The sequence below is a fragment of the Syngnathus scovelli genome, chromosome 7 (assembly GCF_024217435.2).
Source record: "Syngnathus scovelli strain Florida chromosome 7, RoL_Ssco_1.2, whole genome shotgun sequence".
NCBI classification, from domain to species: Eukaryota; Metazoa; Chordata; class Actinopteri; order Syngnathiformes; family Syngnathidae; genus Syngnathus; species Syngnathus scovelli.
The window spans coordinates 4,924,611-4,950,651 of NC_090853.1; the positions used below are offsets into that span (position 1 = coordinate 4,924,611).

Here is a 26,041-nt window from a genome sequence, read left to right on the forward strand (position 1 = left end):
TTGAACATTAACAAAATTTTATTTAAATGTTATACATAAAATTTTAGTTTTTATCTTTTTTTGTGAAGTCAGCTAAACAAATATTTATATGTATATTTTATTTAAAAAAAGGGAACATTTCAAATGTTTTAAATATTAATATTTCTTATATACAATTCAAAACAGGAAATAATAACAGTAACAATGCATTTAAAAATGTTACAAAACATAACTCTGTTTTCTTTTTTTTTCTTCCCGGTTCTACTTGAAAATGGGCGCGCTGATATTTTAGGGGGGAAATGTTAGCGAGGATACAAATTAGCACTGTGGAACTGCTCTACATTCAAAAACCGAGCGGACGGGCATTCAGCTCTTGACACGCTTGAGAAAATAACACGTTTGGTTTCTTCGCATTAGCTTCAAATATTTTCTTATTTTTGGGGGCCGGGGGCAATTCAAATTTTCTTCTTAAAACATCAAAAATAGAACGCAAAGAGAAGCTGAATGCACCTCCGGCTCGGTAAGGTCACTGAAAATAAAGGGCAAGGCTGTGGAGAGAAGGCGCATGTGTGTGCGTGTGTATAAGTAACTTTTTTTTTTTTGCTTGCCGGTTTTTCAGGGCCGTCTCTGGAGAACCAAAAATAAACAGAACCTACCGATGCATCAGCTAATGCGACGTTCAACGACAGGACAACAGACTAGCACGAGCACAGTCTCTACACACTTCTTCCTTTTCTCTTCTTTTTCTTCTTCTACTATCAATTGCTGCCCTCACAAAGAACCAAAAGGGAGCATTGATTTCTGATCAGCCGTTCAGAAGCCGCTGTGGCGCTCCGTTCCTGGCTGCCTTGAGTGAGGAATCTGGATGGAAAGAATAATAACGGGAGAGTCGGAACGCTGGATTGACTTGTGTATTGCCCGCTAAAGTTCCAGAAACTTTTATTTTCCTGGAAATGTCACAGAGGAACTTTTGGAGCATGATTGTGTTTGAAATGAAAGACCTTGCTATTTTGCTAGCCTGCTAAAAAAAAAAAGTTCAGGGCTGTTGCTATTTTGTTAGCATGCTAGCAAGTTCAGGGCTTGGTGGGCGAGGTTAGCGATGATTGAATGGACGATGATGGATAATTGAGACAGCAGTTCCCACACAATGTTTTCTCCAAAAGTTCCATCGGGTAAAACATTTCAACGCATGTTGAGATGCCAGCGAATGTTTACGATGGCAAATGAGCGAAAATGAGAGCGATGACATACCGGTCTTAGATAGAGTGGAAAGAGAGCTGTTAGAGAGAGAGTTGGCGCTGGAGGCGAGAACACGTTTTTGCAGCTGCAAAGTTGGAAGAAAAACAGAAGGACAGCGATGATAACCATGACGGCAGATGATATGAGGGATGAGAAGTTGCCAGGAACATCCGCAAAGTTCAAAACAACAAACCTGCTCGTTCATGATGGCGCACAGTTCGCTCAGCATGTCCCTATAGTGAGCTCTCATCTCCTCCTGGTACTCGAGCTGGTCTTCCTTGATCAGACGCTCGTTTACATCCAACGCCTGGCCGCATGCTTCGGCAAACTGCCTGCATGCACGTAATTTTTTTTTTTTTAAAACACCGGCCATCTTGGCGTTTATCACTGAGATCTGTCCTACCTGAAAATCTCCTTCAGTAGTTTAACCTGGTTGTCTGGATACTTCTTGGCATTCTTTTCTTCTAAAAAGGCCCTGGCATAAGCCATGGGCCCCGCGTTGACCTGGATTTAAATAAATAAATGATGACATGAGGCAAATCATCAACTCCAAAACATGCAAGCTTTCGAAGACGCACTTTGGCACTGACGCTCCCCTGCAGTTTGAGCTGCAGTCGGATCATGTCCACCTCTTCCATGTTGCACAGCTGGTTGAGCTCGGAGACTTTGCGGGACATTTCGTCGATGGCCACTTCGATGGGGTTCATCTCCGTGCTTTGCTGCTCCACCACCTGGATGCGTTTTTTCAAGTACGGGAAACTGGAACTCGCTGAGTAAAAAGGCAGAGAAGCAAAACGTCAAACGATGTTTTTAGCATTAGCATCGTTAGCTTGGTTTGATGAAAAGGATCATGCTATATTCTATTTGGTACACCAAACGGAGAAAATGCTGACTCGTTAAAATGGTGCGCCTCTTGCACTGCTCCTCCACGTCGCCGTGCTTCTTGCCAGAGAGCGTGAAAGGCGTTTCAAAAACAAAGCGGTTGATGTTGTGATGCCTCTCAAAGTCCGTCCTTTTGTCCTGCTGTTCCTTCTCGTCAAAGTAAGGCAGCACGTACGTCACCTGGATGTACGCGAACTTTGGATCCAGGTCTTTGGGGTTGACCTAATGGAAGGAAGAAAAAAAAAAGACTATAAAGATCTTTGTTACTTTCCACAAATAATGACATCACTGACCTTATTGGAATCTTGGATCATTTTGACGTTATCAGCACCAAATTTGTCTGAGTAGAGTTTAAGCAATCTCTGGGAGATCTCGGACAGTCCCGTCAGCTTCGGTTCCTTGTAGATGAACTCCTTGCTCTCCTCCTCCTCAAAGAAACCCTTTCACGCATACCACAATTTTTGTTTCATTAGATTGTTACAGCACACGACCCCCCCCCCCCCTCCCCTCAGGAAAATACAATGTTAAAGGTTTATTTGCCATAACTTCCGGTCTACTCTCGTTGGTAAGGAGGGGAAAAGCAATGTTTTGATTTAATGGGAGTCAACCGGAGCACAGCAAGCTTCTGACAAACCATCCAAAAGGGGTGAGTCTATCGAGAGGTAATCGTGGCAAACGGAGAGGAGAGGAGCAACGTTAGTTAACAGACAGACAGACAAATACTGCAACACTTACCGCAATCTTCGTATAGAATATAATAAAATCAAAAGGAAGAAAAGAGCAAATGGAGAAATTAAGGACACTAAACTATCTATGTGTGGAATCATTTTGAGTATTTTAAGGCTCTTGAAAATGTTGGGCCGATCACGTAATTGCTATTGTACCTAGCTTAAAGTTGAATTTATAATATCCCAAAATAAAACAGATTAAAAAAATATTTATATCAGCTCACCTGGCCATAGAAGGCGACTCGATAGTAGCGTCCAAATAGTCGTTTCTCAGAGTTAACCACCTCCGTCACCTTCAGGTAAGAGCGATGGATGTCGTAGTAAAGCTCTGACAGTCTCTGTGGAGAAAAATATACACATTCATCAGCTATCTATCTATCTATCTTTTTATATCTTGAAAACAAGCAGTACATCATGTATAAAATTGAAAATAATATTAAAACTAATAAAAACTAAATATTTTCTGAAAAATCAAACTAATAAAAAATAAACTTGCTCCAAAAATAATTAAAAAAAAAAAAGCCAAAAATAACTCGCAAAAAATCCCAACTTTGGTCCAATTTGAGCATTTAATTCAGTGGTTCTTCATTTACCACCAGAGTGGTTGACCACTAAATCGCCGATCTGGCTAATGATCCTACCTTGAAGTCCCTCCTCTTCTCAAAAACAACAATAACTGGTTTGTTGATGTCGGCGATGAGTTCGTGTCTCTCCGACTTCCACAGATAGTCCACGCACAGCTCCAGTTGCTCCACCAAGGTGTCCTAAGGTAGGTAGATTTGCATTAAGAGTGCTTTGTCGGACAAGTACGTATGCAACCTTGAGCTAATGCTAACCTCGGTATATGGAGTGTCTTGTGTACCCGTGTCTTCCTTCATGGCTCCTTCCTCTTTGACGTTAGGGCTGATACACATGAAGGCCGCCCAGCCCAGAGAAAATGATGCTGGGATTGTGACAATAATGAAAAGTATGTCACCATTTAGTTCATTGAAAAAGAAAAGGCCAGAAGCATACGATAACGGTTCATTATATTACAACACAACAAATATATATCTTCTTACATGACAAAACCCACAAAACAGTTGATGTCCGCAATTTTGACATCAATAACTGAGTATTACTCATTACCTGTCTAGATGTGTTGCTCCACCATTTGTGTTCAAATATCAGATTCTTGACGCCGCGACACCAATGCTAAAAGCCAGCCTATCTATTGCGTTTTACCTTTTGTGTTAGCATTAAGCTAGTAGATTTAAATAAAGTAAAGTAAAATGTTATTGAGTAAAATGTTATTATGGACTATGAGAGCCCTGGCAACCGGCTTGTTCTCCGTCCTTGGACCTGTTTATGACACTTCCTCCCATAATCGCTTGTATCACGTCCTGACCCAATCGGTCCCCATCAGGCGCACACACTCACGGTCTTGGTCTCGGGAGGTGGTTAGTAAGGATCTACATTTAAAGACGGGACTTTCTTCGGGGGACACGCTGGATATCCGGGCCTTGTCTGCTCTCCAGTAGCCTGTTTGGTGGGAGGGGGAGGGGGGGAGCAGGAGGAGCAGGAGGAGGAGGTTTATATATATTTTTTTTAATGTCCACAAGCAGGTAGGCAGCTTGTGTTCATCATATGCGTGCAGGGCTATGTCAGACATGGGGTTAAAAATGAAAAAGAATGGACACGGGGAAGAGGTGACATGCAATATGTTAGTCTCCTAATTCTACTGGAAGTCAGCAGCAGGAATGACAGAACTTTACTAGCAAGGGAATCCATCTTCATTCTCTGTGGCGCCCCAAATCTAAGTGTATTAAATCCAAACATAGCACACGTGACCCGCCCCCCACACCTTTTCCGCAATAACAGTTGATAGGATTGCACCACCTTGCAGTAACTATGTTAGAAAGACGAGAGAAAAATGGCGGCTTGAAGTGACCAGGTCTGAAGAAATGCAGACTGAGTGAAATATGAGCAAAACTATTGAGACATAGCTTTATATCAGCGAGGGTTGGACTAGAACCACCCCCAAGATGAGAGGAAAGTGGTCCATTCCATATGTTGATTTCCGAGTGGGTGTCCCAATACTTCTGTCCATACGTGGGCGAAACATGCCGCGAGAGAACTTTTGCTGGAACTTCTACTCACCCCTCCTCTTTAGCGACTCGGCAATCAGAGCAGAGATGTGGATGTAGCACATGGCGGCCTGAGGGCAACAAAAGTAAAATGATTATGATTAAAATTCTATTTTAATCATTTTGAATTGAGATCGCCCTCATTCAGGTTCTGATTTAATTGCGGCTAGTACCTCGGAGAGATCCCCGTTGCGGACGTGGACCTTGGCCATGCTCTCCAACCAGGTGCGTCGCAGCTCGGGCGTGCTGGCGTACGAGTTGGCCAAACTGTATTGAAGGTCCACCAACATCTCCGGGTCCTTCTCGTGCTCCTTCATCTGCGCCGTGGCCATCAGCACCGTCCTGACCCGCTTGGTCAGGTCTTTGACCTCGGCCGGGAAGGGGGAATTCTGGACAAAGATCTCAAGTTGTACACGAATTTGCTAGCGGCCACAGAAAAAAAAAAATCTGACTGGCTTCACCTTGAGTGGAGCATCTCCATTTGCAAAATTATTTACAATAGCCAGCGACTGCTGAAATCTCGAGCCTCCAATGCCAGCATCGGCTATCAACTGACTCACCGCCTTGATCACCTAAAAGTGTCCGAGAACAAACGATTGTATTCACAACCGCACTCAAAGGGGACATTAGAAATGATTTTATAGCTCCCGACCTGAAGATGAGAGCGCACTATCGACTTTCCCTTCGTAAACTCAAAGTTCTTTCTCATGACGAAATAAAGCAGCGCCGCCGCCTCCATTTGAGTGGAGCTGGATCGATGGTTGCAGCATTTGAGGATCTCGTAGCAAAGGCAGCCGCAGAGGTCCGCCTTGCCTTGGAAGAACGCGCTGGGGAACTAACAAAGAAAAAAAAAAAAGTCATTTGTGGTCTGTTGGGGCGGAATCATGTGCTGATATTTAATGAGAACCTTTTGGACAAAGAGCCTGAGTGCAGCAAAGATGTGGCGAAGGGTGGCAGTTGATTGGTTGATTTGAAAGAAGAGCAAGTAGGTGTCCAGCACCTTCTTCATCAGTGCATTTTGTCCATCATCCAGTAGCAGCTGCTTCTGAAATCACATACAAGAGGGATTTTCAGCAAGTCTAGAAAAAGCATGGCTGTTTTTCCACCAGGGGGCAGTGGTGTATCACAGACTAACCTAAACAAGGTCACGTTTGGTAATCTGTAAAAATGACACCATTTTTTTTTTCCTCATAATAATTCAGTGGGCATTGTGCTTCTCCTTTTGTTGTGCTCACCTTGGCCACAAGGGGGCAGCATAAGCAAGTTACAACTATGCCAACATCTTTGGTAGTTTTTCGTGTTTCAGGAGTGTTAACAAGAAAACCAACCTTGTGATGGTGCACAAAGAGCTCCAGAACATCGAGCACAGTGAGCGCCACCTCAGTAGACAAATTCGCCTCAACATCAGTTGGACTCAGATTGTCCCCATCCTGGATCGTCCCATCTAGCCGCCAAAGAGAGAGCGCGGGAATTTTATGACACGAGTGACATTTTATTTATTGTTTGGCAGAAAATGTCTTACCGCTCTCCATCATCTGCAGCAGTTTGGGGTTGGTGAGGGCGTTCTTGCCCCGGATGATGGGCATGGTTTGGGAACGTGCCTGTCTGTGACCGTCCCCTCCAGAAGAAGCCATCCTGGTGGGAAGATAAACAGATTTGATTTGGTCAGCATTGACCAACAAATACTTTAACTGGACTATTCATTAGGAACGCCAGCACAAGTCACACAAAACAATGAGAAGCATGCGCAGAACAGTCACACAAATATATAACACGGTGGTCACTTCACGGATGAATAAATACAAGAAATTTATTTTTAATCCTGATTTTCTGTTTTTGTAGCTTTGACTCAAGCGGTAAGAGGCTGGTTACCATTGTGGGAGGAGGCTTGAGGGCTGGGAGGGATGGTTAGGGACCTTCAGGGTGCCATTGGCGTGGGTGGACTGGGCCAGCTTTAGCGCCGCTGCTAGCTTCCTGTTCACGAGCCAATCACATCACAGCTAACATTAGTAGGGCTTAGTGTGTGAAAACATCTGTGTAGTGCAAAATGTTTTATCTTTTTTTTACTGGCAAGAGTCTACAGTAATAACGTGTATTTATACTGACTCAAGTATGTTAGTTGTGAGTAGAGGAGTGGGAATGCAGGGGAGAGGTGAAGACCGGTTAAATCGTTTAGCGGAGCAGCTTAGTAACCGGATCCCAACAAACAGATGTTTAAAATGCACAGTGCTGCTGTTTGATGCCTGAATGAAGCCAGATCACATGCTAATGCAAAAAAATAAAATAATGCTTTGGTCAGATGAATGGAAAGGCAAATAGAGTGCAGAGTACACACAGCATGCATGTATGTAAATGGCGACATGCCCACTTCATGCCAAAACAATCCATCAACGCAAAGCATCCAGGTGGACCATGAATATGCGCGTGTAAATAAAACAGCAATTCGCTCATCGCTTGAATTATTATCGGAACGTCCGACAGATCATTTGGCTGCAAACGGCGCCAGTGTAATTTATCCCACGGCAACTTGCTCCGAGTCAGCCGAGCATCAAACGGTGGCCAACAGCGAGGCAGAAGCGAGTCGCGTCGCCCCCTTGGCCCGCTATCACAGACGAATTTTAAGTAGCTCGCAGCCTCCCAGACAGACATCTGAGAGCCAGCTCGGCTTCCAGCTAGCTTAATGCTCTCGTGCGGTATAAGCCGCGTGTTCCCTCAACCCGCTCGGCATCGCTGAGAGTTGGAGCTAATTTAATTAGGCGAGGTGGAACCGGAAGATGGAGTGGCTCGCAAAAAACGAATATAGTGAGGGGGTGGGGGCAACCCCCACGGCGTGCTTGCCAAATACTTCGCCACAATATCCAGCTGTGCTTCACACACAACAGCGAGACGGCCCCTCCCCGTTTTCATCTCTCTCGTCTCGGGTGTGCGCACGCATACGTGGCGCACATTAGCTTCACCTGTGGTTGTACACGCTCCATGAATAATACATGCTCCAGTCGTCATGCGTGTGGATGTTGACTTAATGTGTGCACTGTGCTTGCGATAAAAAAAATAAGGCGTACCTGGCGATATGGCGTTTGCCCATGAACCTGAAATGCTGCAGACAGAGCCTAAAGAAAAGAAAGGCACAAAAACACAACGCTTCAAAAACCGAACACATTCCTCAGCGACCCTCATTTGCATTTTCTCAATTAGCCCGCCACACTCTGTCCGCATAATCCAACTCTTGTTACTTTTGTCCGAGTGCCCTCGACAATGAAAAGAAGAGAAGGGCTTACTCTAATATTTTAAAGAAGTCTGAGATCTCCTGGTGGATGGCTCGGTGCCAGTAGGAAACCAGCACATCTGAAAATAAATAAATAAATAAATATATTTTATAAATAAATAAAATAAAAATAAGGCAAGGTAGCCTTGGACTTTTTTCAGCTCGTGAATAATCAGCGCTTGGTCTTTCCCGCTCACCTTCAGAGATGGTTTTCATGATGTGTAGGAAGCACATGAGAAGGCCGCGAGTCTCGGCCTGGTCCAGTTTGTCGCAGCGGGAGCCGTAGCCGATGAGCGACTGGGGACGAGCAAACTGAGCACACGAGAGGAGGAATCACAAATTGTCAACAGCAAAAGATGAAAAAAAAAATCATCCCAAGCATTTCTCACCTTCTCACATGCATCCATTTTCTCACTGTTCCTGTCACTGTTGCTTGGGTTGGAGTCTACGCTGATCAGGGAGCCCCGAGAGTCGGCCTGGTTGCCCGGAGCAACTGTCAACGCCGACAAAGCTAGTGGGAGAGCGTAGAGGAGGCTTCAGTGAACACATTCACACATTTTTTTTTTTTTTTTTTTTTTACTCGAGGCGCACACTACCTGTAATGGAGTTGAGCACTTCTTTCGAGAAGGAAACATCCACTGAGTTGCCGTGGCAAGTAACGGGGAGCGTGCCTCCGGCCACGCCTCCGCCGACGCTGAGGTCGTCTCGAGAGCCCTGCGAGTCAGCAGATGGGGTTCATGTATTTGAATCTTCCAGATTTGTATTCATACGTTACGTGTCCTTTACCTGATCACTGGAGGTCAAATAAATGGGGAAAAGGTCCCTGAGGAAGAAGCGAGGCATGTTGTCCAGAATCAGACCATACAGAGGCAGGTAAAGTGATGCGATCCTTGCCTGCTTCTCCTGCAAATAATCATGAGAAGAACAAAAACTCATCCCTAACTGATTTTTTTTTTTTTCTCCCCATAGTCATCATATGAGCTGTTTTTTTTGGCTACCTTGGTGGCATAGCGAGCATCCAGAGAGTGTTTAGCCATGAGGGTCTTGAGAGTGGCCAAAGCCAGGTGCCTGAGGTCCTGCTCGTCCTGCAAGGCCAGTCCCAGTTCTCGTAATAACAGGCCCGTGAGAAAGTGCTTCCTGCAGAACTCTCCGGTCAGGTTGTACTCCGGCACCGAGGCTGGAATACAGCAAGCACATTTGTTATTTTCCCGTATTTATTATTATTATTATATATTGCATTTGTTATTTCCCTGTATTTATTATTATTATTATATATATATATATATTTTCAATTATCTAAAAATGTTTTTTATTAATTATTATTTCATTTTATAATGTTTTTGGACACACAAACAACAGTGTACATATTTACCATGAGTGCTTTGTGGCTCTGGTGATGCATGGTCTGATATGGAGACATATGTCAACAAAGAGGTGACAAGGTAGGGGGGGGGGGGGGAGACAAATTGTTAACATAACTGACGGATGATAGGGAGGGGCGTGATTTTGAACACAAATGGAAAATGTCTCCGTCTATTACCTGTGATGCGAGCGGAGGGCAGTGGCAGGCTGAGGGGGATGTAGTGCTCGTGGTTGCACACTTCTCTCAGAAACTCAAACTTCAACTCGCACAACACCTGAGGAACACATGAAAAGATTAGACCGGTAACACAAAGAGAACTTTGTTGTTGTTTGTTTTCGAGATTTGACCTTGCTGTCAGTTGCAGTGATCATGTTGATGTAGTTGCTGATTAATTTGAAGGTGAAACCTCGGTCCATCAGAGTGAAGCAACGCTGCGGTGACAAAATTCATAGCGTCATGTAGGTGAAGAATTTTTGGGGTTTGTAAGAAAAATAAAATCAATAAATACATGTATACATGGCAATCTTTGAATCGAGTCAAATCCCACCTTGACGAAAGCCGCCACCGCCGAGTTGGCGCTGCGCGTCTCCTCCGCCAGGTCTTTGTACTTCCAGAAGATATGTTCTGACACCTTTTCCACCAGAGTCTCCACACGGCTCTGATAGGATGACGGGAAACGCTGCGGCCTGGGCAGCTGGCCCAAATAAACGGAATATCACCCAACGCCGGCCTAAAACATCGCATCTCTACGCCACGCCTTACCTTTACTTTATCTCCATCAACCAAATGTTGGGCCATGGACTTGACGATGAGTTCAAAGAAGAACCAAGAGAACTGCGAAGAGATTGCCGCCCATACATTTATATTTCGAAATGCACTTGCTGAAGCTTTGAGCGACTTACCTTCAAGACATTCTTAACCGCTGCTTGCTCGTTGCTCTGCAGGTCAAAGGTCATGCCTTTCGCTAACTCCTCATGCACTGTCCTGAAGCCGTGGGCTTCTGATTTGAACACGTACTACACGAACAAACACAAAGTTAAAAACAATCAAATGTACGTGAGCTAGTATCAATCGAGTCAGGCGGTTTGAGAAGTGTGTCGCATCCCCCCCCCCCCCCCCGTGAATAGCAGCTCACTCCATTCATGCTACAGTGAATTACACCCCTCTCCATCCTTTCCTTTTCACAGAGAGGACACACACAGAGAAGTGAATGTCGTGCCAATCTGTTACCACGGCAACTCCACTTCCATTTAGCGCCGCGAGCCCTCCCGCCATTTGTCTCTGCCACAAGCTCGTCCAAGTTCCGCAGCGTTTTTACGACACTGCGGCCAACATGAAACGGCTCTTGTGGTTCCTCTTGCTCGCCGGGCTAATTCTTTTTCTGATCTCACCCCCCTCCTTCCGACCTCAAAACAAACAAGCCTTGTGTTTCTCATTGAGACGTCTCTATGCCCCACTCAATTAGCTTCTCTTCTTCTTCCTCTGCTTTTCTCCGCATGCGTGTTTGCATACTTCTCCGGGCGCGTGGCCGCCGGCACACGCCTGCCGGCACCTACACAGCAAATATCTGCACATGCAAACACATAAAGCCCCTATTCCCTCCCTGTGTGTATTTTTCCCTCCTGCAAATCAAAATGTCTGAGAAGTCGTTCTGGGAATCGAAAGCTATCGTCAAGTGATCTCCACGTGTGAGGCACACCTGCTCCCGAGGATCATTAAATGCATCCTATGCGAGCTACAAGTGAGTGTGAAGCTTACCTTAATATACGAGTGGAGATAGTGATCAAGGTTTTCCTCGTGGCACTTGGAAACAATGTGAACCAGCACTCTGGAAATAAAAAAAAAATAATAATAATGCCCCATCAGATGGCACTGTCTTTCATATTGAGCACAGACAATTGGAATGAAAAATGGATGAGAAAAAAAAAATGCCAGAAATGAATCAACTCTGCCTAGATACAAATCTGTTTTTCTTTTGTGTTGTGCGCATGTGTGCCTATTCTTCTCAGCTGCCTACAAGGAGTATACAATTCTGCCTAGCAACAAGAGTATATGGACAGGAAACAAAAAAAAAACAGAATCTGGAAAATTCAAGATATTTTCAAGATATTTTTGGAATATTATCCACAAAACAGTGAGTTTCCTAACCGGCCATTTTTGTTCATCAACTTAAAAAATAACAGTAAGATGTTAAAAATGTATGTGTGCACTTGGAAAAAGTGGCTGCAAGATGCCTGTAGTGACAATGATTACCTGGTGGTGGCAGTAGTGACCTCATCATTGTCATTGTGGGTCAGGACCTTGAAGAGCTGGTTGAAAAGCACTGGCAGAAATCTGATGATCACTGGGATTCTCTCCATGCTGAGGAGACCCTGGAAGAGGGTGGAAAAGGAAGACAAGAACAAAGGAGGATAAAATAAATATAGCTCATAAATCGCTCGGAGGAGGAAAGTCTGTCACACTGTAATGTTTCACTGATTAGATGTGGAACAATTTGTCTTTTTTTTTTTCCTCCAACCTTCAGGCAGTTGAGGAAGTTGGAGGTAGGAGGTAGCGAGAGGTCCAGCTCTCTTTTCTGGCACTGCTGGAAGAAGCGGTTCAGGTGGGGGTCCTGGCGCCAAGAAGAAAAGAATGCAGGAGAATCAGTTCCAAGTTAGAAGCTGGACTCGTTCCAGTTTAAGTAACTACAAACTTGTACTGTATATTTCCAACTCATATTAGCAAAGCATATGTGGTTCAGCTTGGCTCTGAAAAAACATTTGGGTCTGCGATATGTACGTTAAGAGACATTGCTACCTGAGTGTACACAGTTGACACGACATTAGTTGAGACTTTGAAGATGGCCTTTGCCCCATCGACCCATTTTACATCAGCTCCATTCTGGAAAGAAAAACCAAAGATTAGTAGGGAACATTTCATTTGCTGATACTGTACGTCTGTAGGTGAAATTAGAAAAAAAAATGCTCTGATACTACGACACCGATACTGTAAAGTCAAACGATTTCTAGCTTATAAACACTTACAAATTGGTGAGCCGATAAGTAATGTTCATTAATATTCGCTATACCTTGGTGTTGTTGGCCTCTTTGATGGCTAAGTAACCAGGAGGTAGGTTACTGGAGACCGAGATGCTGAACTCCTGAGATGACATACGGCCTTCTTTGAGGAGAGGCAGCCAAGAGTAGCCCACTTAAGAATCAAACACAAAACAGGATGCATTATAGTAAAATGCTAAAACGGTAACCCCATATGCTACATGCTAACGAAGCTCACCGGGGGTCTCCAGGGCTTCTTTCCTCTTCGCGTTGGTCTTAGCGTTGATGTCACATGTGACATGGTAAAATGAGAAAAGCAAATGGTGCTTTTCGTGAAGTTGGGTGGGGAGTTCAATCTTCACCTGCGTTGGCAGAGATGCAACACTTGTTTTGTGCTCTTGCTGAAAACGCGATTATTTTCCATGTAAGGAGCCCACCTCATCGTAAAAGTCAGGATTTTGAGAGTGATGCAGTACAGTGGAACAGGCTGATGTGGTGAACACCGGACCCCCCGGCTTGCCGTAAATGCACTAGGGAGGCAAGTATAACAACATTCAGATGTATTTTTTATGGCAAAGCAAAAATACCGACTTGTTTTGGAGAATGTGTTACCTTTAAAGGTTTGGCCGGTTCCTCGTCTGAACTGCGGAACTCCACATAGACGGCAAGATTACGAGCCTGTACACAAAAAGAGCAATGTAACGTTAAATAATGGGCTAATAAACTTCTTGGCCGAAGATAACTCACCACCTGGATATAACTAAACAAAATAGGCTGAAGGACTTTCAGTGGAATGTAGCTATTCAAATAATTTAGCAGGCAACATTTAGCTTGAACCAAACGTCTTTTCCAAATCAAGGTTTCTCAAAGTGTGGTCTGTGGACCACTGGTGGTCCCCGAAAAACAGAAGAAGTGGTCCACAAATGACTTTTGTGGGTGTGTTTTATGACAAGTACAATATTGTGATCAAACAGTAAAGGTGCCACAATTAATCGACGATTATCACATTTTTCAAGAATTATTTTTTGATAATCGATTAATCACAACTTTTTTTTGGTTAGAACATTTCTCCAGTCACAATACAAAGGGAACTCCAAGGATGGTGAGCGTGATGATGACACCCGCTTTACCTTGGCGAAGCTCTTCTGGCTGTCATATTTGAGATGCTTGGGGTAAACGTAGATGTGGTTCTTGTAGACACGGTACGGCTGAGCGAACTTGGTGGTGTCCTGGATGAACTCCTCCACCTCGACCGTGGGTTGCTGTTTGCTGAGATCCTCAAAGGGCTTGACGGGGATGTAGGAGGACGTCACGCAGTCTAGAAAGCAGAAATATGACTCGTGAAGAAAGAGTTATGTATGATGCTTGAGTGGTCAAGCATACTTGGAAGCTCCAAAGGAACATAGTCCACTGTGATGTCCAGAGTCCCGGGAATGGTCTGGAGCTTGCTGGTCTTCTCAGCCCTGATTGGATGAAGATGTTGTAAGAATTGATGTGGTTTTGTAGAAGACTGACCGTGATGGTTAGGTCTTACCTTCTGTATTCTGACACTAGCTTAATCAGGTCTTCTGTGGAAATTTTGTTACTCTCCTGTTTGAAGAGCGGTGAGAAACGAGATTCTCTGTCGAGTGCCCCCTGGTTGTCTTTGAAAAGTGACCTGTTGTAAAAAAGTAGGTATCAAATTGTTTTTAAATTTTAAATGATAAAATTAAAACAGATTGTGTATCAGATTTTCATGCTTCATTGGCACAAAGCCACAAGGGGGCAGTCTAATAGTACAATTTAATAGTAAGCAAAGAAGAGTTTCACAAATAAGTGACGAACGGAAGGTTCACATTTACAAATTTTGTTTCCAATTTTTTTCCCATGTATTTTTTTTTAATATATAGCTTCAAGCTAGCATTTGACCTCTTTTTTTAAAATAATTGTTGAATATCTGGTTTGCTGCTACTGACCTGACGGACCAAGCAAATGGCATTCGGTACTTTCCTAATTTCCCGCAGAACTGCTTGTTGGATTTTAAAATCTTCTGGACAATCTGCACAGAAAAAAAACCCTCCTCACATCTGTTTCATGAAAACTACATTGATGCAAAATAATAATAATGCAAAAAAAAAACTTTATTACCTTGCTGGAGTCTGTGTTTTTGATGTACGGCTCAGTCCCGCAAGCAATATTTCCCATCAGCACCTTCTCCACTCTGGCCACCATCACGATATCCGTGTGAGGGTTGGTCACCGAGAATATTGCCTACAATGACATCTCATTAACGTCCGTTTATGAATAAACACACTTTGGACGTGGTACCTGTTTGGGAAAGCACAGCCAGTTTTCCAGATCCAAGCTTAGGTGACATTCTCCAGCCTTCTTTTCCCCAGGAGCGCACACGCCGTTCTCCTGAGCTCCAGAAGCACTTCCTCCGAACATCTGACGCACTGCCTCGTGGTTGAGGTCCACGTGGAAGTCAGCAGAAACCTTCCTGCCGTCTCGGATGTCCAACAGTGTTAACGACACGAAGAACGGCTCGATCTGGCCGAACCAACAAATAAGAATTAATTTTATTTATAAAAAAAAAAAAAAAGGTCGAAGTCATTCCAATTCCTTACGTTGGTGACAGGTCCAGTTTCATTCTCATTGATGCAGCCCTGCAGCATGAAGTTCAGCGATCGACACGTCACCATGAACCTTCTGCCTAGTTTCTCCTCAAAAGGACGCACGGTGGAGTTGTCGCTCGATGAATGCTCCGCCCGTGGGCTCCTCAGGACCTACGGTGAAAGAAAATTGCTTATTGGCCATTACATTAGGTACACCTAATATCCACTGTCTTGTTATCTCATTGTGTCTAATAATTTGTATAATGACAATATATTAATAGCACAGGTAAAATTATACGTACAGGAGTGTCAGGGTCAAGCGAGAAGAGATTCAACCTCTCCTCCCTCCGGGCGCAACGAATTCCCTCATCTGTCTCGGAGACGTACTGCACAAAAGAAGACGACGTATGATAATTATATGACGGGAACCCCAAAACCGCATGACTTGTGCACGCTCGAAAATAGACGGGCGCTTCGAAGATCAGCACCGTGAATGTTGGATTGAAGGGAGAGCTCTTGTTGAAAATAGAAACAATTGGTCAGCGTTCATGTTTGCGTAGTCAATACTTAAGAAAATATAATCATAAAATTGATTGAATGAATATAATAAAAAAATATATATAAAAAAATAAATAAATAAAACAATTCTTGTAACATTATTTTCAAATAATGGTTGATATATTTCTCATAGTAACCCTAATATATATGTATAGGAAAAAAATAATCAACCTTAGCTAGCTCGGGATTGATGCCATTTTCCGTCGTATCTTCGTTCTCAGGCAAACAACCATCGCTCAGCGACATGTCAAACACATCTGAAGGAGGAATAACAAATATTTTAATTCTGCAAATCAGCTTTAGCAGCACAGTAAGCAGAAATAGGGATACATACATCAAACTCGGGATTAAATAGGATTCTGAAGACTATAAAGCAGTCAAATGTAATCTTTATGGCCATGCGCCATTTCTTTCACGCTGAAAATAATTAACAAGCTAATTTACAGACTAAAAGATCAGTGGCGCATGAAAGTTGCTGACATCGGCGTTTACAATTCTCACCCTGGCGATGGTCGGACAGGTCCAGACTCTTGCGGTCCGGAGCCGGCCCGTCGTGCGGCGTGATCTGCAATATGCGAGTCAAGGTGCTGATCCACTCTTCCATGTCCTGCTCACTCTCCGCGGCCAGCACGAAGTATGTGACCTCGTTCATCTTCAGCTCAAAGGCGTGCTTCCTCAAACGATTATTCTGTGCGGATCATTTTACGTCATTCAAATTGGACAGCTCCGATGAGTCAAATTTGGGAGCACACCTGCACAACACCGGTACACGAATCGAGGAATATGCAGCCTTTGGGTTCCTTGGAGATCTTCTCGTCTTTGTAGAAGTTCATGATGTAGGAGTTGTCTGTCAGCTGGGTCAGTTGAAAATATCTTCGCTTGAAGGACTGTGCAATGATAGGAAATGTCAATACACAATGAAAGTGCTCAAATCAGTTTATTTTTGTATTAACCCATTCGCTGCCATTGACGGCAGCAAATGAGTTAATAATCGGAATCAAGGAGGTATGTTGACGTCCTCACCCGGACAGTGATGCTATTGTTGACGGTGCTGTTAAAGTTGCCCTTGTAGAGCCAACCCGAGCGAAACACGCCGATCCCTCCCCCTCCTCCTCCACCTCCTCCTTTGGACGAGGACAGGGAAGTGGTGTCCTGCAAAAGACAAACACGCCCACACATAAAGTACATCCTCTCGTCTCGAATATCAATAGAAGAGAAGGAGACATCCTCGACCGGGCCGTTTGTCAAATGACGATGGGCTTCACTTCTCCATGGGAGTGGTTTTCAACAGCTTGGACGATAAACTGATTTGAGCGTCATAAAGCCAGGATGTTCTCACCACATTAATGCATTTGAGAAGAAAAAAAAAAAAAAAAAAAGCCATTACCAACCTCATCTTTGTCCACGTCTTCATAGTCAATCTCAAAAGAATGGGATGGCAGCTTCTCAGCTTTGTATAATTTCCTACGACAAGGCGAAAGGAGACCATATTGAGAAATTGGTGATTATAAAATTAATCACCTCTGCGGCTCCACGGAGTCAACAATAGATAAGCCCCGCCTCTTTTGTTTTGGTGTGCGGAAATGTCAAGCAGGATCCTGGCTCATAACTCCATTGGCGGAAAGACACTTTGCTGAAGGTCACGTGGTGGTGGCAGCTGTCGAAAATAACCGCCGCAGTCGGCGCATTTGTGGTGATTGCGGAGTGACGCAGGAATGCTTCCTGATTGGCGGATGGACGTTGCTGCAGTCCAAAACACCACAAGCCTACAGTAGTTGCATATTCCTGCTGGCCAAGTGTTTATACTCCATTTCACTTAACTCCATGTCCAAACAGTGGAGTTTATTTTTCTATACATGTTTGGCTTTTGTTTACACAAAGTTTGCTTTAGACCACTGGATACTGACATTTGAGGAAACTGACAGTTTTATCAGTGAAACGTCAGAAATCTAAATCAGCTTGAATTTAATGACAGATTTAAATAAATAAAATTAAATAAATTAGAAAAAAAATCAAATAAATCAAAAAAATAATAAACTAATAAAATTATGTGGTTTGGCAAAAACATCATTTTTAATATTTTATATTCTGGCATCCAGTGTGATTTTAAGGATAGACTTTATAAGGCCTTGTGTCGGAAAGTCCGACAGTCTGCACCTGTTGCACTTAATAGGCCTGAGATTTATTTCTTTTTTCCAGAGAGGCAGTGTTCTGTTTCTTTTTTTTATTTTTTAATAACCCCATTAGTGTCATCCACCAAAATGCACATAATGACTTCAGGCCTGCAGAGAAACTAACTGAAGGCATTAACATCTGTCTCGCACTGCTTTAAATGCACTTCCGGTTAGTTCAGAGGTCATGTGAACTGACACTGGCAACCCATGGGATAAAAAAGAGAACATTCCTGTGGTTTGAATCGCTGGACTGTTTTGGATCAGTCCCATCTAGGACCCAACAGCCATCCATAGCCATGAAGCATTGCTTTGTCCTTCCGCTCTCTGACTCCTTTTTTTTTTTTTTTTTACTCAACACCCACCATCTTGTTCTCCTTCAATGCATTTCAGGTTAATGTTATTACCTTGGCAGCAGGCGGTAGTCTCCAGCGTAGTCATCATACTTGAACTGGACCACATTCAGATCCGAGTTGTAATACTTGCAGGCCTGGTGGAGAGGATGGATGGACTTCACTGACTACATAGAGCTACGATACAGTAAACATCCCCCCCCCCCAAAAAAAATAAGCAACACAAACACAGTTGACCTCTGACCTGTCTGACCAGCAGACATTCAGCCTGAAGCTCTGCGCCTTCCGGAACAGCTGACCTGAGAGTGCGTCTCTCTTGGGGCACTGTGGATACCTGCAGGGATGATAAGAACAGTGAAGAGATGCATCACCATGGCAACAGACATTGCCGTTGGATTACTAGTTACTTAGTAACACATTAAAGGCATCTCTGTACTTTCACTTTCTTCAAGCTGCCATAGCACCTGTGTATATATACTACAAGGGAATCCCCTCTCACTTCCTTTGAACGCTATACTATGATCTGATAAAGTCAAAAAGCTCCTACCCTGCACGTGCATGTACACTTACTGTGAAATCATTGTCAGGAAACAGCAGTAGCTCTCTAAGAGGGTCTTGCTTGAGCTCCGCTCCCACTTCCGAGATGACGGCCTCGTAGTCGAGCGGATCAATCAGCTTGGGCTTCTCTTGCTGCGAAAACACACAACGCAAAAAGACATTAGCTGTTTGAACACAAACGGTGCAGCAACACATGTAGACAGACAATAAAACGCATATTTTTTATCCTCTGCATTTATCGAGTAATATTCCTGCAGCTCAATGAGTCATTTCGTTGTGAAAATTTGGATTATAAGTATTGTATGTCTTTTGCAGTGATTGATTTGAATGCAGCCACAATGAAAACATTGGAGGCAGTCAATTATCCATAGGCACGACACAATCTGACCATTCTGGGGGAGAAAAGTCATGATCTCAACATTTCCTGTGTGGTGCTGTGACATCATGAGGACCTAAAAACAGCACGCAGGAAGTACACGAGTGGCTATTACCGCTGAAGGCGAACTGCTGGGGCACACCCCAAAGCACTTGATGACACTGAGGCCAAGGAAGATATCTTCGCTGTATTTAATCTACCCATGATATGGTTGGAATTTCCTCACTGTACGAGAATACTTGTCCTACTTGCACACAGCAACCACTCTGACGCAAAACATGACATGAACCGAAAGTGATAAATATTCACAGAATGATTTCTTTCCATTTGAATCATTATGGTGTCACATAGTGCGAAGAAAACATGAATGAACGGTTGTGAATGTCCACAACAAAAGTGTGTGTAATACTCAGTGAGTCAGACAAAAAAACTTCTTCAATGTGTTCAAAAGATTACAGACAATCGCTTCTGTAATCTGCCAAAAAAAGCAGAAGACCACAGAAGGCTGGAGGAGACGGTAGCCAGAAAGTTAGAGGAAGCAGAAAAAGCCTCTAATTTGTTTGACATGTGTTTCACCCGACACGTATTTCTACTTTAATGGTCCAAAGAGGAACCAAGATAATCTAAAGTCCACTGAAGGTATCCTAAATGTTATGTTAACGCTAATGTACAATACCAGGATCTAAAATCAATAAGCTTCTTTAAGCTGTCTGCATCTATTTTTTTTTAGCCTGGCTCATCGTTATTCATCCAACATTCATCGGAGTGATTTTATATTTAATATTTTTCAATATTCCAAGAGCATTATAGACTTAATGACATTCATTTTAACATTGAGAAGCAGCTTTTATTAGCACTCGCTTCCATATAATCAGAAGAACAGTGTCTCGCTGGTTACTATGACAACAGCAGATCGCCTACTTCTGTTCTACAATATTGGTGAACCAGCCTGGACCACGGTGTGTTAGCATTAGCATGGCTAGCATCATACAATTGACTACAGTAATTGGCCAAAATGCATGTAAGAATTAAAGTACACTTGGAGAGAAAATTGTTCCTCACTGGTACTTCAATTATTAAAACAAAATATTATTCAATTATTATAAAAAATGAAAAAAATCCCGCCAACCAGCCATGTTTGGGTTGACTTTCTGACAAAGGCTGGTACAAAGATTTAAGATGCCATAACAAAAAAAGGGCTTTAGTAAATTTGTCTTAAAAAGATAATTTTACCTCAAGCAATTTAAGTGCTGATCCAAACACATTTTGTAAAATATTCCAGATTATTTAAATACACACTGTGAAATTTCGCATTTTACACGACACCTGTCACAGAATTACTAAAATAGAGCTGAACTTAATGCACTCTACACACTTGGGGGGGGGGTAAAGAGGAACTTAACTACTCAGTCACACCATTGGCAGCAGCTCTTTCAGACAATACTAGAAAAGTGAAGGAAAAAAAAAACATAGAAAAGGTAGATATCAGGGAATATATGATTAAATACATACAATACTCAACCTGGTGAAATCCGACCTCACGCGTTTACTCTTGATTTTCCTCCTTAGGCTGATTTTGCTCCTGAAGCTCATTATAAAGACGAAATAATCCAAGGTGAAAAGGTAGAAGCGAAATGTGAAAAAAAAAAAAAGCTTAAAGAAATATACTACTCAACTAAACAAACACCTTACATGTGGCTTATCACAAGCAGAACTGTCTCCACGTTATGTGTCAGCGCACGTGGACGTAGAGGAAGTTGTTACACACGCACACACCAAGTTCCAAATCTGCTGGGAAATGAGACTTCAACCAAGATGGTAGACAAACACCGACTTAAATCCTTATTAGCTTTATCAATAGGCTCATCAGAAAAAAAAAAAATAATAATCTTATAAAAGCAATACAAGGTGGAGAAAAAAAAAAAATCAGTAAATGAGAATTATTCTTTCTGTTCAGCGATGTTTGGGCAGAGTCATAAAGCGTTTGTGCACATACAAATAAGCACTTCCTCTGATAAAACCTCAGAGTAGAAGAATAGTCGGAGGAAACCACCATGGAACAGTTGACGCGTTACATAGACTCGAAGCAGAGAGACCAATTAAAGTCATTTTCTGTCCTCACGTAATGAATAAGTTAATAGTCTCCTATTGAACATCAGAATCCTCCATTTTCTTCCAACTAACTTCTTTCTTCTCCATCTCATCAAACTTTTTTGATTCCCTTGTCGGCTTTACTCCCTTGCTCGCCACCCTATTAACCTTTCCACGTCTCCGCTCGGACTCCCGCGGTTGCCCCCCCCCCCACTTAGCAGACTGATGATGCTGTCGACAAAGTACAGCTGTGAGGATGGCGCATAAAAAGGCCATGACTTGCAGCTCAGGGATTCCCCACAGAGGAACTGGCAAACAAGGGGAGCATTTTCAACGTTGCAGATGGCCAAGAATGGAGACATTGGAGGGAAAGCAAAACTTATATTCCTGGTGGTCTGGTGTCATTGTCAAGTATATTTATTATTGGCTGCAAAAGGAAGGAGGTGTTAGGAGACGTGTCTGGAGTAGAAGAGCGGAGGTACACAAGATGGATGGGGAGAAGGGAGAGGAAGTCAAGAGGCACGAGCCATCTGCTTTAGATCATTACATCAAAGCTTTATGGAAAAAAATGATCTTACTTTGTCAATTTGAGTGTTTCCTTCAGTTCCACAACATGAAACAATATATTAAATGTTGGAAATAATAACCAGAGGTTGTATGAGCATGGCAATGATTTTTTTTTACGACACTTTCTTACTGAAATGTGCAAGATGTTACATTGCAACAAGTGTTTCAAAACTGGAAAAACTCTTGAACTAACCTCATCATATGTACCAGCTACCCTCAACTCCTTGTTTTTGCATTTTTTAAATTCTGGCGTTCCTCAGGGTTCACTGCTAAAGCCTCTGTCTTTTCGGAGATGTCATTCTGTAAAAATAAATATCTAGTCTGTACTAAGAGCTGACTTTTCGGTGCTTTTCCGCATTTTTTAGACATCTATTTTTAAGGCTGATGTAAAAAATTGTTTTGGGGTTATGAAAATATTACGCCAACAACTCATTCTTGGAACCCTTGCAAAATGCTGAGTCAATGTGCTTGCTACCTTCTACTGCAGCATCGTCATGAAAGTCCCACTCATACTCTGATATCTTGCAGAATGTAAAAAAAAAAAAGAAAAGATTTGCAAGTATAAAACATCAACTCCAGTTTACCACAGAGACCAGAGAAGGGAACAAAGACGTGAAAGGTTTATGGTGGGAAAGCAAGAAACAAGAGAAGAAACTGAGTGTAAAAATCACACTGTGCCAAAACTTGAACATTTTTCCACTGGACTTGCAGAAACCCGGGTCCTGCTTGGGGTGAAAAGAAAAATCAGGCCAACACGAGTGGTTCCAGACAGATACCTCACACATGGCTGACATACAAGCATTGTACTGAAAAGTTGTTTAGGAACATTCATCTTAATGTAATCCGATCGTTGATTGCTCGACGCAATTGCTGCTGGGTGCATTTATTTATTCATTCAGTCAGTTAAATCATCTTCTCCTCCATATGTTGGGAAAGGAGAGTGTTCCCACAGAAAGCAAATTCCTAATGTATGACCCTCACTCTCCACCCCTCATTTCCGTCCTCCCCATTATACCTCTCAGCTGTGAGGGGCTACAACCCACATACCACACGGTTTAAAAAATATAAATCTATAGAATTGAATTAAGATGGACGCTCGTTTATCACGAGGGTTACGTTCCAGAAACCGTGAAGCAATTTATATATATTTTAAGGCACGATGACCCTGCCCCACAGTCACATACCCTAAAAAAACTGGGATGAATATTTCAAAAAATAATAATTATACTTCCACTGGTTATTTAAATGAATTAATTTTTGCAGAATACCAATCCAAAATGTGCATATGAGGTCACCATCTTCACATTCTACATGGTCCTACCTGTAACTTTGAATGTGTGTGGCTTTAAAAGGCGGGGCCTGGCCTGTTAACTGTTAGCTTGCTAAGTTAATTTACAAGTTATCATTTGTGGCAGCCAAAGTGCTTGTTACATGTTTATTTTGTTAGCATCTGTTCAATAAAGCAATTGAAAATGCATTTTTGAACCACCTGTCGAGGAATGACAGTCGTTTTTACTAGCGGTTAGCTAGGCTACATTGAATTAGCTAACAATTGTTACCTCATAAATTTCACATTTTATTTTTTCTAAGTATGAAAGGACAAAATTTTAGACATTCAGTTTTGAAAGGACTCGTGATACGTCAAAAAAAATCATCCATCTCAAATTACCTATATACGATTAAAAATTCTAAAAACCGACCACAAAGGGGACACATGACAAAAATGAATTCTGACAATGACTACTGTACACACTACTGTTCCACCCACACATGTATTATGCAGAGGTGCATCGGTACTGGTTACCATGACAATGATGGTCAGAGGTGAGCTGGCAGTTGTGTAGCCTTCCAGGGTGGGTGTTGCAGCAGCAGCATCCATTGACGCTTGGTCCAGCCGAGTACACATGTAACCGCAGTCTGCCCCACCCACTGAGCGTAGAAGTAGGACCACACTGGCAGAACAGCCCATAATAACCCCTCGATGCAGACACCAAGTGATGGGCAAGTGTCACCTGTTGGCGTGTCTTGTCCCGCCCGATCAAGTCCAAAAGCAGCCGCTGGTCCAGCCAGTGGTGCTGAACCTCTGCGTTCAAAGCCTGTCAAGTAGCGGAGGCTCCATCCCCGACTAAGCCGCCTGCAACCTTTCCCTTTACAAGCTTCCGCCACCCCCCTGCTCCGGATTCCGGTTCTTCCCGTGGCTACGAGTGAGAATACACACAGCCAGCCTTGGCGTCGTCCCTCCCTATCTTCCCCTCTCTCTCTCTCTCTTTTTCTCACTCCCTCACACACACATTGACTGCATCTGTGAAGAGTCCAAACCAGCCCAGCCCCAGCTCGCCCAGACAAATGGCTGAATGCAATAAGCGTCAGATGACCAGAAGCAGCTGCTACAATACACAAAAAAAACCCAGCATCACTTTTCCCTCCCTTTCAATCTGCTGCACTTTGATTATTCTCCTTCCCAATCCCACCACTCCTTCCAGTTCCCCCAACTGCGCCTTTGCAGAAACCATTGGTGGTGCCGCAGTGATGATAACACGCCCTTTTTCTGCAGACTGAGCGGGTTTTTTTTTTTTTTTATATGCATAGATTCGATTTAGCAGTTTCTTCCCGTGACACATAAAGCGTACCCACTTTGCTCCAGACTAAAGGCTCTGGCAACATGAACAGTACGTGAGGCTCCAGGGAGCTTGTTGCAGACTTGCAGAGTTAGGAGCGACCGAGCAGAAAGAGGAGGGAAAATAAGGGGTGGGCGGATTTACAGTTCAAGCATGCAGCATGTGGACGACAGAATGCACAGAACAGTCCCGCTATCCAATTTCCATTTTTCTAGATTAAATCTGATGTTGCCTTATGTTTTTTTACAGTGTGAGGCTTCAGACAGTGTTTTTGTAGAAAACTGAAATACAGCAGAACCTTAGTTTACCTATTGAATTTATTCTATACTCTTTTTGTTAGCCAAAACACTCATGATCCATTGAAATGAATGGAAATGGATTTAATCCGTTCCAGCTCTAGAACAAACGTTTACCTTATCTGTGGTTGGCTTTATTCTTTTTTTTCAACAGTAATGCAGTACATATTAGATAGACTATAATTTTAAATTTTTCTTCTGGAAATCACTTTTTGCATTATCATGCTAGTCAACTATCCCAATCATCTTTAAGACGGGAAAATACGACTGATCAAAAGGTATAATTTGTGTATGCATTGTTTTTCGCAGACCTTTTATCAAGCAACACGTGGCATATAGATCCACACATTCTCACGCTGTTTCCTCCCCACTGAGGCATCCATGGTGATCTTCTTAGGTCATAATTAGTCTAAATAGATCCGTGTCAAGTTGCTACTTGGCTCCACCACCCACGTGAAACGCTCATTAATAGTGTTTAAATTTATATATAAAAAGCACAACAGATGTGCATCCACCCACATGAAGACAAAAACAAGCAGATTTATAAATGGTAACCTGCATGAAGCAATAATAGAGTTTAACGAAATAATAAGTGAAATGTTACTGTTATTTATTTTGTCTTTGCTGATCTTTTCTACAGCTTCAAACCTATTTGACAGGCAGTAGCTCGAAATTGTTACCTGACTTAGCCCCCTTGGTTATTTTCTATTCTAAACACAAATAAATCCCGAGTCAGCATTCTTCATTTTTCTATTGTATTGGAAATGGTACGTTTCATTCTATTTACATAGCTGACAACGTTATCATCATCCCCGCCTACACACGCCACAATGTAAACACAAGCCAGAATACGGTTTACTGTTCCAAACTTGAACTGTTGTTCGCCGAGAAGAGACGAACAGGATACGTGTCAGCCAATAACCATCTTAGCGTGACTTCATATAAAAAAAAAAAAAAAAAATGAGGAAACAACTGAGGCCGCAGCAAACAATTACTCATGTGACAGTTAAAAAGTGAAATGAAAACAGCTGTTGGGTATAAATGCGAGTTTCAATGTACGCCTTTAAATAGGCGTACGGGTTTGCACATGCACAATGTATGTCAAAAACGATGACATCATCAGGGGGCATAAAGTGCAGAGCGCCGCCATCAATTTGCGCCGCTAATGCTTCCCAGCTGTGCGACCCCATTGTGCGAAGAACTAACCTACCGCTCGTGCGCATGTGTCGTACTAAACACATG

General features: G+C 42.9%; 1 protein-coding gene across 3 annotated transcripts; it reads right to left on the reverse strand.

Moving 5' to 3' along the window:
- dock10 (dedicator of cytokinesis 10) lies at window positions 1-24,480 on the reverse strand. 3 transcript variants are annotated; one of them, XM_049726777.2, is made up of 57 exons: window positions 23,690-24,478; window positions 18,864-18,983; window positions 18,538-18,627; window positions 18,348-18,430; window positions 17,161-17,233; window positions 16,793-16,921; window positions 16,522-16,656; window positions 16,271-16,457; window positions 15,941-16,026; window positions 15,514-15,597; window positions 15,224-15,382; window positions 14,925-15,146; window positions 14,745-14,867; window positions 14,573-14,655; window positions 14,152-14,274; window positions 14,001-14,080; window positions 13,748-13,935; window positions 13,230-13,295; window positions 13,055-13,147; window positions 12,856-12,979; window positions 12,650-12,771; window positions 12,379-12,462; window positions 12,101-12,193; window positions 11,836-11,954; window positions 11,341-11,410; window positions 10,485-10,598; window positions 10,345-10,416; window positions 10,130-10,276; window positions 9,930-10,013; window positions 9,760-9,856; window positions 9,592-9,624; window positions 9,218-9,396; window positions 9,006-9,122; window positions 8,816-8,933; window positions 8,609-8,730; window positions 8,417-8,531; window positions 8,233-8,299; window positions 8,017-8,064; window positions 6,827-6,928; window positions 6,477-6,589; window positions 6,283-6,398; window positions 5,862-5,999; window positions 5,607-5,789; window positions 5,416-5,526; window positions 5,128-5,343; window positions 4,968-5,025; window positions 4,248-4,349; window positions 3,665-3,771; window positions 3,470-3,592; window positions 3,053-3,166; window positions 2,394-2,540; window positions 2,112-2,322; window positions 1,797-1,987; window positions 1,622-1,722; window positions 1,412-1,550; window positions 1,231-1,303; window positions 1-840 (listed from the first exon to the last, which is right to left on the reverse strand). In XM_049726777.2, the coding sequence occupies exons 1-57, from the start codon at window positions 23,852-23,854 to the stop codon at window positions 785-787; spliced, it is 6,615 nt and encodes a 2,204-aa protein (XP_049582734.1). In that variant the 5' UTR covers window positions 23,855-24,478; the 3' UTR covers window positions 1-784. The 3 variants fall into 3 exon arrangements, with proteins under 3 accessions (XP_049582734.1, XP_049582736.1, XP_049582735.1); XM_049726779.2 differs by lacking the exon at window positions 4,248-4,349 and having other exon boundaries at window positions 23,690-24,480; XM_049726778.2 differs by lacking the exon at window positions 1,231-1,303 and having other exon boundaries at window positions 23,690-24,476.
- Window positions 24,481-26,041: the final 1,561 nt, after the last annotated feature.